The 19,517-nt window shown below is 41.2% G+C and overlaps 1 protein-coding gene across 2 annotated transcripts in view; it reads left to right on the plus strand.

Annotated features, from left to right (window-relative positions):
• The window catches only part of RHOJ (ras homolog family member J), an 82,683-nt gene extending 64,144 nt beyond the window's left edge, over positions 1-18,539 (plus strand). The window contains exons 3-5 of one of the 2 annotated variants that reach the window (XM_047737446.1): positions 1,831-1,995; positions 4,090-4,185; positions 12,804-18,539. In XM_047737446.1, coding sequence (XP_047593402.1) covers positions 1,831-1,995; positions 4,090-4,185; positions 12,804-12,950 — 408 coding nt within the window. In that variant the 3' untranslated portion in view covers positions 12,951-18,539. The remainder of the gene's footprint in view (positions 1-1,830; positions 1,996-4,089; positions 4,186-12,803) is intronic. The other variant, XM_047737447.1, reaches the window with a different exon arrangement.
• The last annotated feature ends 978 nt before the right edge of the window (positions 18,540-19,517 follow it).

Here is a 19,517-nt window from a genome sequence, read left to right on the forward strand (position 1 = left end):
CAGAGGGAACAATTTAACTGATATGCAACCAGTAGGCCCAGTCCAACAGCCCAGTATGACCAGTCTTTATTCAGCAGTGCAATCAACTCTGATTATTTGCTTAATAGGAATATGATCAATGATCCACTATAACTCATTTTTTTATTCTTTAATTTACTTTTTAGGACTTGAGATTTTTTTTTAGCCTACTTGCCAACTTACACTGATTTTGTTTAGGTAATTAAAAACCTTTGCTTATATTTTAGTAGGATTAGCAGTGGTAATAGCTGCAGCCTTGTGGGCTGAGTCTGTGCAGGCCGGGTACTTGGAGAAGCTCCACCGTATATCAGCACATGCCCTCTCCCCAGGGACTCCCTTCCCGTCCCCAGGTGTTCACATACGTACATAGGTTCTCCCTTTTTATAAAGACATCATGAGAGACAACAGAAAGAGCACAAGGTTGATATTTTTAAATACCCATGACATAGCAAGTTTAAAAAATCAAGTGGCACAACAATAGGAACTATACCATCAATTTATCTTTTTTAAACTAAGCGCCATGTCTATTATACCTGTTTATAAGTATGTAAAATTCAGACGGATACTGCTCAATCATGGCTCCCTCTGGGAAGAGAGGAAAAACCAGGAGAGATCACAAAGAAGGCAAAAATAAGCTTTCCCTTGTACCATATGTATTACTCTAGGTAAGGTCTGAATTTTTGCAATGAACTATATGGGTTTTAGCTGCTTTTTTTTAATGTTAGGAAGAGAAGTCAGGACCCTAATAAATGAAATGATATGTTGCCTACATCTAAGTACGTGATAAGCATGAACATACAGGTTTCATTGCCCTATGTATGTGTACTGTGTGCATGTACATGGCGTGTGTGCATATATGAAGTACACACGGTGTGTACGACCAGTATATAAATTGTGGTATGTGCAGACATGAACGTATACATAGCATATACTTATATAGTGTAAGTACACACACATAAAATTACTTTTCGCTTATGTGTTACTAAATTCTATGAAAACAGAAAATGTTATATTGAAATGGCAGATTTACCTTGGAACCTCCTAAGACACTTCACATACAAAAGGTACTTGCTGACATTTTCCCAAAGTTGAGATGATTCAATGTTTTACTTTGTCTTTTTCCTCTTCCACGGAAACAGCACATACATAAATGTCTTCTGTAACCGGGAATTCTTCAACAAGAGCATATTCTGATCTGAAAAGTGTTTGGGGGAAAAAAATAATTAATCTGGTATTTACTAGGCCACACGATGTCCTCTAGGTAGACTTAGCCAAAGTCTGAACTCTAAACCCTCACACAATATTATTTCTACAAAATTGTGGTGTCTGATTTGGTAACAACTCTTTGTTTTACATTTATAGATAGCTTATTCTAAATTAAATTTGCATGCAACTTTTAAAAGTTGTATAAGAAGAGAATTGCTGTGCCTTGGCCAATGGCACACTAATTTAAATAATATTCAATACAACATAATTCCAACGGGACAGGGAATTGCCATAATCCTTATTGAATTATATACATTAAGTGGGTAAAATTTATAGCATGTACATGATCTCACTAAACCTGCTCAAAAAATTTCTTTTTAAGTTCTTCTTTCAAGGGGAGCAATTTACCATCTCCATACACAAAGAACAAGTGTTTTCCTGACTGACGGCTTCTTTATTTCTAGGAATACCTGGAGGGAACCACCAGATCCCAGGGCCAGGAAGGAATAGGGTCACAGGGCGCTACGGGGGAGTCTGGCCCGGGACACTCAACCACAGGGGACCCGCCTTTTCCTAAGCTGTACAAACTCTTTGCTCTTCCCGCAGGAGGACTATAACCAGCTGAGGCCACTCTCCTACCCCAACACTGATGTGTTTTTGATCTGCTTCTCTGTCGTGAATCCTGCCTCTTACCACAACGTCCAGGAGGAATGGGTCCCAGAGCTGAAGGACTGCATGCCTCACGTGCCTTACGTCCTCATAGGGACCCAGGTTAGTGACAGTGATGGCGGGCGGGTAGGCAGGGCAGGAGGGTGGCAAAAAAGGAAAGACCCTTTAGGTGTCTCTTGGACATCCTATTTCAACATGAGAGAAGAGTGTCTCAGATGTTATCAATCCAATAAACAGCCATTCTTAAGCTCTGCGTAATTATTTAGCCCATGGTCGAGAAAACGATGGAGCTATTCAATATGAAACAGGAGGTTTTGATGTGGTCTTTCAAAATTAATCTCTCTGCTTTTAGTTTTAAATAACGAAGTATGTTTTGAAACAGATGCCCTTCTCTAGCCTTGAGCGGGAGGAATGAGATGGGGATATCAACCACACTGCCTAATATTTTTTATATCTGAAATCTACAGTTGTTTGGAAGTCACAAAATAGGTGAATGTCAAAATGACCCCAGCAGTCAGAATGGGCACATTATGAGAGGGACTCCTCAACAAAACTGGAGAAGGAAGACAAGATTTCACTCTTCTCTGTTCCCCTTTAAACCTCTTGGTCTTCCGGAGCTTAGGAAAGAAGTGATAAACAGATCTGTGATTGTCAAAGGCTTTGAAGTGTTTTGAAAGCTAATAAAGTTCCATAATTTGAATTTCCAACAGTAAGCCAACTGCACAAATGTGTTAGAGATTGTTCCTACTTTTTATAGTTTTGGAAGGATTGTGTTCTTCGCTTCGCTAAAAACTAAATTACTATCCAAAGACACAGAAACATAATAATGCTGACGGGTTTTACTGTTATCTGTTTCACATGCTCCTGCTTTCTATTTCTCATTTTCTATTCTGTTTAACAAAGAGAAATGTTTAAAAATAATAAAAGTACTTCCTAGAGAAGATACAGACAGATAATTAACACATCCAAAAACCAGAGTATAGTTAGCACTTCAATTCTGAAAGGTAACTGTTTATTATTTTTTTTAAGATTTCATTTATTTATTTGACAAAGAGAGACACAGCGAGAGAGGGAACACAAGCAGGGGGAGTGGAGAGGGAGAAGCAGGCTTCCTGCTGAGCAGGGAGCCCGATGTGGGGGTCAATCCCAGGACTCGGATCATGACCAGAGCTGAAGGCACACTTAACAACTGAGCCACCCCGGCACCCCAAGATAATTGTTTAAATGCAGTCTTTTACCTTAACTCCAGATGATAATGTTTGGCCATATTGATGGAGCCTGATTCCTGCTGCCAAAATATTGACAGCATTAACATCTTTGTGCAATTTGAGCTGATTTTATAATTGGTGGGCACTACATTGAACAACCGAGACTAGAAAAGAAAAAAACCCACAAATTAGTAAAGCTGAGCAATGTGCTTATAAATGGAACTTTACTAGATGAATATATTGGTTTTTCTTTAAAATTCAAGCCCACATTTATACCCATTCATGTATGCATAGGTTTGCATACACAGTGAGATTTTTAAAACAACTAAAATATTTAGTTTAATTATCAAAACTAATCCAAACATATACTCCATTTTCAAAGCAGTTCTGCCTTTGAAAAGATTAACGCTTATTCCTTGAGCAGACCTTTTGGGAATTCCTCTTTGGGACGCACCTTCAGAACCTGCAGTGACATTCATTAGAAGATCCTCACAGGAGGCAAATCTTGATCCCAAAGATGGATTCAGAGCCAGGAAATAGACTATTAAGAAACGAGTAATATAATTTGGGATCAAATGAGGCATTACCGTAAGGTAATAAGACTGATCAATCACGGTGCACCTCCTAGAAGTGGGATCTAAAAATAAACAGGGAATTCCAAAGATGCCTGAGACAACTGAGACAACTATGGGATTATTGGTGTAAGTCCTCAGCTCCCCAGAGGGACTTGCTTTTGAAGAAGAAAGCACAAGGAAAACCTGATGTTTACATTTACAAAGAAAACACTTTAGTTTTTCAGATGTAACATGGGCATGTGTGTGTGCCTCCTTAACGAAAACTGAGCGACTTCATAGATCTTGGGGGAATGGGGGGACAGGGAATCTCTACCACACCACGGTTTAAAAATCACAGTTAAAATCTCAGGTTAGATCTAAAAAAAAAAAAAAAGTGAATTTATCATGTGGGTGTTTTATTTTTTTTTTGCCAGATTGATCTCCGCGATGACCCTAAAACCTTGGCCCGTTTGCTGTATATGAAAGAGAAACCTCTCACTTACGAGCACGGTGTGAAGCTTGCAAAAGCGGTACAGTCCGATTTGAATTCCCTTTTAAGTATATGCTGACAGAAGAACTAGGTGTATGATTTGGGATGGGTGAGCCACGTATGCTCTTGCTTTGAAGTTCAGTCTGCTTCCTGCTGTCCCCTCTGTTCTCGGTGGATTGGAAGGGACCATTTGGTTAGCGTTCTTCTCAGCCATCGTTGTCTCTTGTTAAGAAAGAAACCTGGTGAATTTAAACCACTGAAGCACTTATCATTTGATTTAACAACCTTTGAAATATCCGGTTGCTGTAGTGCGTGTGAGTAAAGGGAGTTATTAGATATATATATTTGACAACTCACTTATTATCAATGTAATTCATTGAAATGACCCCATAAAAGGCATTTTGTGATTTCCTTAGGAAAAACTTAGATGAGCATCTGGTAGGGTTATATTTGTTCACCATCTAATGAACAGCCACTTAGAGAGCCTGGATTATGTCCCAAACAGCATCTAAAAGAGTAATGTAGACCAGCAGGTGACCAGTTGGAAAATCCAAGGGGCTGCTGACAGATGATAGCAACCAGCTCACAGCTGGAACATTTCTCACCGATGTGTCTTCGTTCTTGAAAGCTTCATGTGAATGGTGATTCCGATGGGGAAATTATGTAGACCAAATCTTTGTCTCCCAGTTACTACCAAGATGTGTGCAAAAGCAGACACTAAAATGGACACAAGAGAAGAAGGACCAGGAGGCTTTTAAATCATATTTCCATAACCTGAATCTACCTCCTCATTGAATTAGTCATAAACCCAGAGACCTGGGCCAGAGGTTTCAGAAACTGCTCCTTTTCTAAAATAACTAAAGCTTTGGGCATACCTGGGTGGCCCAGTCGGTTGAACATCTGACTCTTGGTTCCAGCTCAGGTCATGGTATCTCTTGGTCCTGAGATTGAGCCCCGAGTTGAGCTCTGAACTCAGCAGGGAGTCTGTTTGAGATTCTCTCTGTACCCCCATCCGACATTCAGGCTTGTGCTCTCTCAGATAAATAAATAAATAAATAAATAAATAAATAAATAAATAAATAAATAAATAAATAAAATCTTAAAGTAATTAAGATTTCTAAAGTAACTAACCCTGCAAAATGCATGCCCTGGGCAGAGAAGGAGTCACCCTTTTAAACCGATCAAGAAGAATATTACCTACAAATCCTTTGTGAACAAAAATGTATGCATTTCTCGTCTTAAAATGTTCTTATAGGCACCAAGACTAAGCGATACACTCAAATAGAAATGAATTAAATAGAATTATGTTTTTACGGATGCAATACATGAGAATGTCTCACACGTACTTGAGACAACACTTCCTACTTCTGTGAATATCATGTCAGAACTACCAGTACGAGCCATTCATCGAGTTCTTACAATATTACACACTTTACAGGCTCTGTCTCATTTCAGCCTCTCGGTAACCCTCTTAAGCTGATAACGTGCATCTCATCTTGCAGGTGAGGAAACAGTCTTAGGGAGATGAACATGTTGGATTCACACAGCTGAAAATCATGGGAGCAACTTTAATCCAGATCTGTGGGTGTGACCCCTGTGCACCTGACCATGGTGTAAATGGTCTCTTCCAACCATTTATTTTGCCTTCTGTAAAATGGGTACATGCCTATGTATGCCAATCTTCTACCTCCTCTTCGTACATTCAGTTTAACTTCCCTTGCTAAGGCACATAGACATATAGCTCCACAGACAATTGTGTATGAGTCCAGTATGCAATTTTTCACAATAAGGAGGTCCCCCCGCACCCCAGAGAATCAGCTGGTACATTTTGCAGGAGCTGGTCTCTGTGTCCCTTGCTTCTGTCCTATATCCACCATCATGTTGTCAGCGTCCTGGCTTGACTTCTCATTTAAGAAGTTGTTTTTCCCCTCTGAAAAGAAGTCACTCCAAAGCCTCCCATCTCGTTCCATACTTATTTTAAGAACAATGGCTGAGTTCACTTTATTGCCTTTTGCCAGTTTCTCCTAGCAACTGCTCTCGGATATGGAAAGAATCATGTTTAGCTTATGAAATCTAATTTAGAAGAAATCCAAGCAAGAGTTTAACTTGTTTCATCACAATACATGTAATTATAGAGATGCTTTAAGTTTCTCTGCTCCCTGACTTTCCTGTCAAGTAGTTTATAATAACGGCTAGCATCTATGGAGTGTTTGCTGTGTGCTAGGCTTTATGCCAAGCGCTTTGCATGCCTTGTCTTAATTAATCCTCACAGTAACCCCCTGAGGTGTGTGTATTATTAGTTCCACTTTCCTAAAGGAAACGGAGGCTCAGGGAGGAGACGGTCACACTGCTAGAAAGGGACGGAGCTGGGATGTGAAACTGCCTTAACCACCATCCTCTTCTGCTTCCCTCCTATATTCTGAAAAGAAACCCTTAGGTTTGGGGCTTCTATTTTATATACTGAAGCCCCGTATTTTATTTAATTTTTTTATTAATTATTTTTATTAACATATAATGTACTATTTTCCCCAGGGGTACAGAAGCCCCGTATTTTAATGTGCACCTCCTCCCCCATAGTTTAAATGCCTTGCAAGTTCCGATTTTTTGTATTCGATTCCTTTTGTTCAGTACTTTCCAACTTCCAAAGCATTTTTCATCTAGCATCGCTTTTTAGTCTCAAAGGGCTTTTTATTTTTAAAGGATATTTTCATATCATGCATATTACAATTCTTTACACTTATCAAAAGTCAAACACATTTATGTAAATATGTCATATCAATCAATGATAAATATTCATAGTTATCCCTCTACTTGTTTTATCCTCCCTCTTCCTGTCCTTATTGTGTTTCTTAATCTCCAGCCAGCTTTCCTCATTTGCGCATGTCCACACTACTATTGGGTTTACTTGTCAATAACTCACTGAACACCTACCATGTGCCAGACACCTTGCTACACTTTAGCCCAAAGATTATAATTCTTCATGCATTCTCTTTCCCAATTCCATTTGACACAACCTAAACCTGAATTTCTAAGTCCAGACTTCCTAAGTAATGGGTATTTCTTGACAAAACATTTATCCCTCTGTCAGCCTCTGGCCTCTTTTTGCCCTCTCTCGTGATCTTGTTCACCCTGTGCCTTTCTTACTGTTGTTCTCACTCTTCGTCTTGATACCTGTTTCCTGCTGGCTTTGGAACAAGTTTGCACCAGTGGGTTGACGGCAGCAAAACTATTGTAGAAATCCTGTCATCAGTGTTCAATCATATTTTTTTTTAAGATTTTATTTGTTTATTTGTTTATTTATTTATTTACTTATCTGAGAGAGAGAGAGAGAGAGTGAGCGGGGAGGGAGAGGGAGAGAGAATCTGAAGCAGACTCCACACTGAGCGTGGACCCCGACACAAGGCTCAGTCCCACGACTGTGAGATCATGACCTGAGCCAAAACCAAGAATCAGATGCTTAACTGACTGCACCACCCAGGCGTTCCTCAATGTTCAGTCATCTTAATCAACCGGAGTCTTCAATACCCATCTACTGAGGTGCTTAGGAGGCTCAGTTGGTCAAGCGTCTGCCTTTGGCTCAGGTCATGATTCCTGGATTGAGCCCTGCATCGGGCTCCCTGCTCAGCAAGGAGTCTGCTTCCCCCTCTTTTCCCCCCTCTGGCTCGTGCTCTTTCTCTGTTAAATAAATAAATAGAATCTTTAATAATAACGATAGTAATTATTAAATTACCTACTGACTGCAAAAGTCATCATAATCCCCCTTGTTTTGTGTGCCAGTCATTGCTTCTCTTTCTCATGGTCATTGAAAATTGTTTACTTCACTGCTGGGGTCTGGGTTACCAAAATGAAGCCCTTTTCTTCAAGAGGCCCATAGGCCAGAAGAGGAGGGTGACCAACAAACCAAAGCCTGCCCCCTGAATGAATACTTAGTACTGAGGTAGCAGAGAGGGGGAAGTGATGGACACATTCAGGGAAAGAGGATTCCAAGACAATGTCTCAGGGCAGGTGACATCCGAGCCAGGTTCGAAGGATAAGGACACGTTTGTCAAGTGGGCAAAGGTGGGGACTAGGGAGAAAAAAATTCCAAATAGAGAGACCAGTACACATAAAAGTATCCTTTCAAGCATAGGGAGAACATTGGCAAGTGATGAACCAAACTTCACCCACAAATGCTTTCATCCATCCACATGTGAATTTTTAATGTGATTTAGTGGCCAAAATTGAACAATAGAAAGTTTTCATGAAGATACATATTTCTGGCTTCTTAAAAAAAAAAATCAGAAGGTTTGACAGCACTAGGCCAGCATTTCCTCATCAACTGCAATCCTTCAACAGCCGTTTCGAAAAGGCACCTACCCTTCAGTTTGCCACAACTCCCCCACTCCATCTCACCTACACTCGAGTGGCACACTCACATCATCTACCCACCCCTGAGCTGGCAACCGCTGCTTTATACTCTTACAAAAAGTCAGCTGCAAATCCATCCAGCCTAGAAACATTTTTCCTCTTGGAGCAATTTGTTAGGATGAAATTTATCACACAAGCTTTTGGGTTCCTTTTCCTTTTCTTGGCTTTCACGTTGCCTGTACCTTTCCTAATTCTTAAATAAGAGAGAAAAAACTTTTGGTCATTCACTGGTTGCTGAGATACCAGCTTCCCCTGTTTATTTCACTAATATTTTCTCTTCTCTCCTTTTATCAGAAATGCCTTACCCTTTCGCCCCATCCCCTCTCTCGTCACCCTCACTACAACCAAAACAACATCTCCATTTGTCTGCTCGTTTTGCTTTTCCAGCCACATTTCTTTTCATTCGCTGGAAGCTGCCCCACAGAGTGGTTAAGACAAATTCCAACCTCTGACATTGTTTCAGTTGTGTGCCCTTCCGGAGGTAACCTCTTCTCTCTGGCATCTGTTTGCTGAGCTGCAAATGAGGATGGTGACAGGCTTACCTTGCCAAGTCCTTACAAGGATTAAGTGACCCAAAGAAAGGTGAGGTCCAGCTCAGCAAACTATAGTTGTCATTAAATTCATGTGCCTCTCAGAGGCATCTATGGCTAGGAAGACCTCTTTGCCTTCATTCCTTCCAGTGACACTCTATTTTATTCCATAACATGTCCCACCTCCACAACGACAACCTGGAAGATGTAGGAGGTTTTCTTTCACACGACTGGTCACTGTGGATTCTGTTTGTCCATTTGTTTGTTTCTTTAATTTCTTCTTGTCAGACTCTTGTATGTTCTCTACATGTCTGATAAATTTCTCAGCTTTGGGGTGATACATTTCAGCCATTATAAAGCTATGAGAAAAATGTTCCCTCAGTGTACATTCCTCAATCTCTTTTTTTTTTTCCTGGAAAATAAATCATTTTGGCAAAGCATGTCACAGATTGCTAACATGTGTATCTAAACAAGCATCCACAAATCCTGCTCTCTTATAGAATGTTCCAAATACTTGGCTGTGTAGGTCATTTTGCTCCAAGAGGCAGAGGAAGCTGTAAGGAAAGCCATGTTTCCTTGAGACCGTTTTCCATTTCACAACGTTGAAGTCATTAATGAGGTGGTTTCTTTTTAGCAATGTCTATAATGGCTGTACCTTTTCCCTGAACCAGGGTGAAGTCTTCTCTCTGACCCAGAGCACTTGATAGATGGTTAACAAAATACTCACCTCAGGGGTGCCTGGGTGTCTCAGATGGTTAAGCGTCTGCCTTTGGTTCAGGTCATGATCTCCAGGTCCTGGGATCGAGTCCCATGTCAGGCTCCCAGCTCAGCAGGGAGTCTGCTTCTCCCTCTCCCTCTTTGCTTGTTCTCTGTTTGTCTCTGTCTCTGCGTCTCTCTCAAATGAATTTAAAAAAAAAATCTTCAAAATACCTCATAATTGGGTTCCCTCTCACACACCTATTTCCTAAATCATGCCCAAAATCTCTTTGCTATTTTACCTGGAACTATCAGTCCGAAACAGTGTTATATTAACTCAGTTACACAGTAATGCCTTGATCCACTGTTTCATTATCTTCAGAAATATCTGCATAGGGACAGAGGCATTTGGGTTCCTCCTCTGCCTTCAGAAGGCAAGGCCTGCTGGGCTGTTAGGAGCACCCAGGAGGGAGGATGACACACTAGCCCTGCCCATCTTGCAGCATCTGATGGCCCAGAGCCCCACCTGAACTGAGCCTTCCAGAATCAAGTGAGGCTTGTGAGCTTAGTGGGGAGGCATTCCAGACAAATGGCCCCTCAGCACTCTCTGGGTATTTTTTCAGCATGACAGAGAAGAGCCCGCGTTACAAGCAGTCCTTCGGTTGGCAACTCACGGGAGTGGTGTGCTTTTCACATGTTCGTAGCAAGCATTGGCCACAATCCCAAAATGTAATCGATGCCATTTCATGACATTATTAGGAAAATGGTCTCTATTTTTATCCCTTTTTTGCATCCATCTGTTTTTAATGATTTTTAAAAGCCATTTTTGCGGGGGGAGGGGTTGTTGCAGAGGTAGAGTTTAGTGAGTCATCAGTTGCAAATAAAAAAGCCATTTTTTAATCCAAAGGCCAAACCGTGGTTAAAATGAAACCGTAAGAGCAGTTTTTAATATCCAACATCTCTTCTGTGGATGTTTTCCTTTAGCTCATACAGAGAGAGGAAGCCCACATGAGGCTCGATCCCAGGGTGAGCCGAAGGCAGACACTTAACCACCTGAGCCATCCAGATGCCCCTTGACCAGCTCCTTGCGGAGTTGAATGATAAAGGCAAGCGTCATGGAACAAAGAACACAGGCCAAGAAACCGAGATTCTGGTCTAGTTCCACTGTCTGGTTGGGTACCCTTCAACAAATCATTTTACCTTCCGGGGCTTTTCCCCCTCTATCCTAAGGTCTACTACAAATTCCTTTAGTTCATGCACTGCAAACTGGCTGGTTCCTGCCAAAGAAATCACACATTAGTGTCTTGGTTGGCTCACAAAGTATTTTTTAAATTGGTAATTATTACCTAAAAATCCAAAAGTCCAATTGTGCAAAGATGGCCAGCAGCGAACCATGGCAACGACTGTCCAGAGCTGGCTAAGACTGCCAGCTCTTGGGGGGGGGGGCGGGGAGGAGGTTGTTCAGGTTCCCCGCGGTTTCCACCTGTCCCTCCAGGCTGGCACCTTGCCCTGCTTTCCTCATTAACAGAAGCTACTGGAATAGGCATGTGATTCTGCTACCCTGCTCTAGTCATGGATCCGCTGTGCCTTCCGAGGGCTCACCGTCCAACCACCCTCTTGTGAATCTGCTTCGATTCTTTAGTTATTCTCATAATGTGAAGTATATAATAAAAGCGTTTCTCCAGATATCCCTAATATTAAAAGGCCCGCATCATATCATTAGCTAATGCCAAGCTTATGAGCAATTAAAACCCTGAGTCTCCCTCACGCGAACAATCTCGTCTGTTTGCCTGCCAAACATGGTCTGCTCTGGCTGGCTATTTTTTAAAGAGAAGCTCCAGTTCTGGACTGAATTCCTATGTTTCTCAAAGGGATTTTTGTGATTATCAAATATATCACAGTATGAAATCATCAAAAGCTTTGAAATAAAGTCTGAAGCAAGAACAAAATATTATCATTTAAGTACACATGGAATGTATACTGACAAGGAGGGTGTCTCCATCAGTAAATATATTTCATGATTTTTATTTTACATGTTTCGGGTTTTTCAACTCCTTAGAAATACACCTTTTAAAGTATGTCAAAACCAAATAATAATACCAATTGAATATTACCTTGGTGAGAGAGACTTCATCTGAAGTGCATTTTAAGGGGGAGCACCTGGGTGGCTCAGTGGGTTAAGCTTCTGCATTCAGCTCAGGTCATGATCTCAGGGTCCTGGGGGCTTTCTGCTCAGCAGGGAGCTTGCTTCCCCTGCTCTCTCTGCCTGCTTGTGATCTCTCTCTCTCTGTCAAATAAATAAATAAAGTCTTTTTTAAGAAAAGTACATTTTAGGAACGCCTGGGTCCCTGCTTGGCGGGAAGCCTGCTACTCCCTCTCCCACTCCCCCTGCTTGTGTTCCCTCTCTCACTATGTCTCTCTCTGTCAAATAAATAAATAAATAATCTTGGGGGAGAAAAAGTACATTTTGGTGAAGAACGATTTATCAAACCTTATCATCCACTCCCTTTCTATATGGTTTACCAACCAAGCTGACACTCTGCCTTCCTGCATACAGAAGGAGATACATTTCACTCGTACCAGATTTACACATTCCGCACGCCTATGAAAGGGTGCTAAAAACAACATCATGTAGCCCTGTTGTTCACAAAGTATATTTAAACCATATCACTGCTTTTGAATCCTCTCTCAAGTTTTAAATTTGTTATATTCTTATATTAGGAATGAGTGGCAATGGCTCACTTTCAGAACTTACTGGTTAACCAAAAACAATCCATAACCATTTATTGCTAATATCAGAAAGTAAAAAAAATATGAAAATCAAGATAGTAGATGCAACTGGAAATGCAAAAGGAAAAAAAAAAAAACAAACAAAAAACAAAAAAAAACAAAAAACATCCAAACCAACTCCAGGGCTATTTGCAGGACAAGCCGAGGCAGCACTTGGCCCAGCAGGGTGTGACCCCACTCCGCTTTTCTCTTTTCTTTCCCTCTCATGCCTTTCTCTCTCTCTTTTGTGTTGAAGATCGGAGCACAGTGCTACTTGGAATGTTCGGCCCTAACTCAGAAAGGTCTCAAAGCGGTTTTTGATGAAGCGATTCTCACCATTTTCCACCCCAAGAAAAAAAAGAAACGCTGCTCTGAGTGTCACAGCTGCTGTTCAATTATCTGAGGCTGCTGGGGGTCTGGCCTCCACCCCACCTAAAGGTGACAGTGGCGCCGACCTCTCAGACCAAGCTCAAGCCATGAAGGAAGGCGCGACCAGAGAGGAAGTCCCTTTGCACGGAGCCCTGCTTCTCTACCCCAGGAGCCCCCAGCAAGCACAGCACACCAACTGCCACGTCCCCCCTCTTAGCCCGAAGCATCCACATTGTACACTCCATGAAAATGCTGAGCCCGCCCAGATGTCAGCCAGTGCTGCTGCTGACCATGTTGCAAATGAAAGCAAAGACCATGTTGCATTTTGCGTCTTCCCTCCATGAACGTGAAGCTCATGAGAGGAGATCATCACCAAGATACCAGAAGAGGAATTCAGTTCCTGTATTGGTGGCCTTACCCCGTGTCTTTTACAAAACCCAGGAACACTATACTAACCTTGTTCTCTGAATCTGTTGTTAAACCTATGTGTCTTGCATTTACTTGTATTATTTTTTTAAATGTACTAATTTATCAATTTACTCAGGCCTTACAAGTCCATACCAAATTAGCCTCAAGGCAAAGATTTTTATATTCATTTCCATTTTCAGCCTGTTTCTACCAAAGCTATTAGAACCAACGCGTACCTCTGAATGCCTGACTGTAAGAAGGAAACAAGAAAATGTTACAACTTTTGGAAATTTACAAAGATTTTTGAACCTGGTTGAAAGAAAAACACCACCTGAATTGTCGCAGGTCCCCATTTTTGCCAAAGATTCACCCTGGAAATGCTTTTGCTGATGGGTAGCCTTATTTTTTTCCCCCATATTTATATTGTCATGGCAAATTACAAATGAACTGTGTTTAAGAAAGTAGTATTTCTGCTTTTTAATCAAACTGATTGGGGAAGAATATGGCAGACCTAGGTTTTAAAATATTCTTTATTCAGCAAAGTGAAATTTCCTGCTCCCTCCCTTCCTAGGCGCCTGCCCTTTTCCTCCCTTAATTTCACTTTCTCCCTTGCCCAATAATAACCTGATCTAAAAGAAAGCTCTGGCCATGGGGCATGAAAAAGTAAATGTTTAAAAGTCCCCAAAGGTTAAGCAAAGTGTTTCCATATTTCCACTTGCTTCTACCCGAAGGGCTTCTCAGCTTGGTTCATGTCCCCTCCCCGTTCCATTTAAATGACATTTTCCAAGTACAGCTGGTACTAATATATCACCTCTCCCTACTTCCTACACTCATTGTCCCAAATGTGTATTTAGGGGGTGGATCTGCGGGTACCAATTTCTGAATCCGTTTATCCCCTGCTTCCAAAGTGCTGTGCTCTGTAGAACAGCACCTTGGGTCTTTGAAAGTAAAAGCTCCCAGTAAGGAATGATGTGCGCTTTCTATATGCCTCTTCCAAATAGCGAGGGATTCTTGCATCACAGAGTGAATTATTTCCTAGCTTTTAATTAGAGACGATAAAGTCTCCTAATTAGTCTTATTTGCTTGCAATTACCCTGGAAACACCCAGGTAGACAGTTTACTTTTGATTTCAATTGCATAAGCAAAGTGCCTCTTCCAGCATCAAATGACACAAATTTTAGCATAACAATTTCCAGATTCACACTCCTTCTGTTGGAAAAATCCAGTCTTTTTCTAGTCCCTTCTGCTCCCTGAGATAGCCCCATATAAAAGAAACATATGATGTGGGTCTTCTCTATTAACGCCTTCCATGACATCCCCTCAGTTTTGGGGTTTTGTTTGTTTGTTTACAATTTCTGAAATGAGTTGTTCCTTCTTCCACGTTGCAAGTCCGATTTCCCTGCTCAACCATCCAGTTGCTAAACATTTTCTTAAACACACACATACAGGCACGCATACACACAGAGACACACACACCCCCAAACTAAAAGAAAACGGGAGTTTTGTGAGCCAAAGCTTGACATTTAGAGACAACTAGGACTTTCTTCCTCTGTAAATGGAAATCAACCGTCCATAAACAGTAACTTTATAGAGGTTATGGATTCCTTCTTTACAAACAATAATGAGCATTTAGCCCTGTAATAAATGAAATGCTGTTAGCCAGTTTTGTTGCATCATTGCATGGTTACATCTTACTAAAGGGCCATTCCTCACTTCTCACTGATGTTGATGAAAGAGTGTGTATGTTTGCTCTACCAAGGAGAACTTTCCAGACATGTGCATCTAAGAGGCAAATGATTCCCCAGGCCATGACCTGCCTACTGGACCATGGGAATTAACGAGTTCACAGTGAGAAAATCACTCTCCCACCTAGAACCAGAACCTGGAGATAGTCTGTTAGTGTCTGGGTGGAGAGGCTGCTAAAGGTCATAAAGTTCATAAAGCTCATTATTAAATAAAATAATGAAGAACAAAACGACATAAATGAGTTAATGTCATTCCACCAAATTAACCATGTGTTGCCTGTTTCATGGCAAGAGGTAGTTCATTTCAGTAAAACATGTTTCCTGCCGTAAGATTAAATAAAACTATATTCCAAAGCCAAAGATCAGAAGAGATCAGAAAGAAGGATCTGAAGAAGGATCGTTGACTTTTGACCAACTTCCAAAGACAAGAAGGGGAAGCCAATCTCCATTGGAAGGTAGAGTCTTAGCTTTTCAGAGCCAAAAGAGGCCCCAGAAAATACAGTCCAACTCCTTCATTCTACAAATGAGGGAACTCAAGTCCAGACGGGTCAAAAGAAATGTGTTGTGACAGACCTGGAACAGACCCCAGCCGTTCTGCTTCCCATCCAGTGCCCCGAACTCCGCACTGTAATCTATTCATTATCACAGATACGAGTTGTAGTTTTGCAGGTGTGTTATTGGAGTTGCATTTGTTCATCCTACAGATCTTAGCCCCATTTTGAATACATGACTTAGGCCACTATAATTTAGATAATCCATCACACTGGATAGGAATTTGATCTGCAGTATGCTTGGGATCCACAATGTACAACGTTCTATAATCCTCATCTAATTGCACAGTATACAGCAATGTAATCCCAATCTAGTGGCTTAATCAAGTAGCTGGTTTGACAGATTTTTTTTTTTCAATCAAATGGTTGGTTATTTGGTAGAATTAATGGACCCCCTGGGCTGTTTTGGAAATACAAAAGACTACTACAAGAGTCAAAGCCATGTCATCGTAAGTAATCTGGGCTGATTTCTGCCAAGAAAAGGTACACTCAAAGAACAATTACTAAATGTAGTAACTACAGCAAGCCTAAACCAGGAAGCAGTAAGCTGGAAAATGAAAAAAATAAGTCATACACTTATGACAAGAACTAAGTTTTGGTCCTGAGACTCCAATAACAATATGTCTGATAATGATACGCAAAGAACCATTTGGAAGATTTCTGGTCCATAAAAGAAGTTCCAGATGCAGTGGATGTAACCATACACAATTTTCATAGAACCGTCAATGAGGAAATAATATTTAAATGGTAGTAAAAGAGAAATCACAACCATGTTCACAGTTTTAGGAGAAATTAAAGCTAAAAGCCAAACTTGAGGCCAACAAAAATGTACATTATGTACTGTGTAGGTTCTTTGAGCAGTTAATTACCTTGCCAAATAGACTGTTCAAAAAGAAATACTTGACCTGCAGTAAGACTTCAAACATGTAGTATTGCATTCACAAAGGCAAAGTCATCCATGTGACCAAAGTGATAGATTAGAAATTGAGGTTTTGCTTTAAAGGAATGTTTGGCACCATGCTAGAGATGATTATCTAACCCTTTATGTCTTCAGCCTCTATGTTTGGATGCCAGAATGCCAAATGTGCCTTCACTCTCAACAGTGAGAGCCACAGGTCACCAGCTACTCTCTTATGAGTCATTGAGTAGGCTGCCTGAGTACAAATAAGGAAACTCAACAGAGTATTTTCATCTCAAGAACCATTAGGAAGAGAAGGAGAAAAAGAAGATGGGGGAAATCGTGTTTCTTAACAAAGAAAGTTAGGTACCTTTGAAAAAGAAACATTTAGAGAATGGAGAGAAAACTAAAATGAAACACAAGGCAAAACACATACACCTGACAATTCTCCCAGGCACTGGCTAAGTTCTGCCTGGCCTCCAGAGCCCTAGGGAAGAAAGGAGGACTGTTCATGTGAAGAGTGTCCCAGAATCAGCCTAGGCGGTTCATCATATGATGATTCTACATAATTCCTCCTCAACGTTCCTTTAAAAACGATGAAATTCTGAACAGTGCTTTTTGGGACTCCAGTAACGATGTGGGGGGTGGGGGGTGGTCTTCATGCTCACACCTTCTCTGATAATATGGAGCAGACAGTCAGGGGAAATTTACCAAGGAATATGAGTGAATCAATTATCTGGGAAGTTTTTTAAGCACTAGCATGACTTAAAAACCTGAAAAGGATGATGTTGCAGTATCTGGAAAGACGGTAACTTGTATAACTTGTATTCATCTTCAGTGCAATAGCTCCAAACAGAACAATGGCCTTTAGCATGCACAACAACGATAACAGAACCCAAAATCATGAGCTAAAGCAACAATGCCTGGTGCTTCAGTGTCCACAAAGCCCAGAAAGGAGATGAAAACGCCAAGCTCCACACACAGGCACTTCCGGTTTCAGAGGCTGGGTGGCGCTAATTGGAGATCTCTGTGGGTTAGTAATGAGTCAAGGAGGATTTGGCTCATCTGTGAATTCAGGGATGCGAGTTCAACAACAGTTCCTGGCCTTGAACTTCCAGCACAGGAAATGAGAGTAAAAGCTACATGATTATTCTTGGTCACAATCTTTTTTTTTTTTTTTCCTCCTTGGGGAATATTATGTCAAAATCCAGAGTTGTTGTGTGCATGTGTATGTGTTTTACACATGTCCTACTCTGGCAATTTCATTGTGTCTTGAGTTCGGCAGTGGATCAGAAGCTTCTTGCTGCTATAGTCAGCATGATTTTGTTGTATTTTCAGCCATGTCCTCCAAGCCTCTCAGTATATCAAGTTACCTTTGACGAATGGGGTCTGATTGGCGTTTTAGGGGATATGAGGTCTGGGACAATATGAGAGGGTCCCCAAGGCACAGAACTGAGGCTCACCCTGCAAGCCCTATTAGCTCCCCGAGCTTCCCAGTAACCGTCTGCATGTCAGTCTTTGGAGTTTATGTTAATTCTTTGCAGGAAAAAAATAGTAAAACTTTCATGGCAGGATGGTATGTTTGGGGCAGGTTTGTAAATACCTACCTAAAATTACCACCACCTGCCGTTTTTTAAATCAGTTTTGGTTTTTTTTTTAAAGCAGTCGGGTTTTGTTCTCCTAGAGGAGCCATGGCAGGAAGGTTAATGAATTCCACATTCTTCGCATCACCTGGCTTTAATTGTTTCTTTGCCCTGAGTAAACAGTAATTACTATTGAAGTACATCTCAGCAGAATCTTATCCCACGGAAACGTCCGTGCTGCTCCCCTTGTGATCACTACGGGGGAAATGATAGGCAAGGGAAGGGCTTTGGCTTTCTTACAACCTGCTTCTTATGTGATGGCTATTCTATGTACATTTTCGTAATTAATTGAATATTATTTCACGTTCTCTTTAAGCAGTTTGCTTTATGCCACGTTCTAACTTTAAAGTCATTAAATTGTCTTTTCTCCTGCTCTCATTTCTGCGTTATCTGAGGGTGTCTTCACCAGCCACTTGAGCAAACTGCCGTCCCCAGGCCTCCGTTAGAACAGGAAATTGTCTAGCCCTTTGCTACTCCACGTGTGTCATGGGGACCAATAACCCGCATCACCATGGAGGAGCTAGTTAGCACTACAGAAACTCAGGCCCAGTCCAGACCCCCTGAATCCAAACCAAATTTAAAATTAAGCCTGCATTTAATGAGACCCCCAGGTCATGTACGCATTAAAATCTGAGAGGTACCGACGGACGAGACGACCAAGTTTACCATCAGTTGTTATATCCAAACACCCAAGGAAGAAACCATCGGCTTTGTTTGTCCCTCTGAGGCTACCCTTTAGGTACTCGTTAGGCTAATATTTGAGTTGTTTGGGTTTATTGGATGAATAAAAAGGCTTTCAGAAGCCTGTCATGTGCTGCCCAGCTGCGGTAAAGCAATAAGCCTATTTGGAATTAAAAACAGAAAAAGCAGCATCTGGTTTGAAAGAGCTGCTAAATCTGAAATACTTCTGTTCTTCAAGGTTTTTTGCTGTTTAGAAGGGAGAGAGAAAAAAATGCCTTCCAAAACAAGAAAGATTCATATCACAGGAAGTTATAAACATATAAAATGAAGATAAAACAAATTTCTGGGGCATAAAACTTTGGATGAAGCTTCTGTCTGCGTTGTTTCAGATGTTCCCTAGATGCCAAAATCAGGGTTGACTACAAGCATGTCCTCTAAATGGGGCCTCCACAGATTTATATCCCCACTGTCCTATACACAGGCCAGAGCTGTATTCACTTAGTGTATTTTTACTAAACATCACTGGAAGCCATACTTGGTTTTCCCCACACACACCTGCCCCCTCCCCCATGTACAAGAGCTCTTTAAAAATGCACTCGTGCAGGCACACAAACACACGCACATGGAAGTGTATCACCTTATTCAAATCCTGTTGTTGCTGAAGAAGTCCTGAAG

The sequence above is a fragment of the Lutra lutra genome, chromosome 7 (assembly GCF_902655055.1).
Source record: "Lutra lutra chromosome 7, mLutLut1.2, whole genome shotgun sequence".
NCBI lineage: Eukaryota > Metazoa > Chordata > Mammalia > Carnivora > Mustelidae > Lutra > Lutra lutra.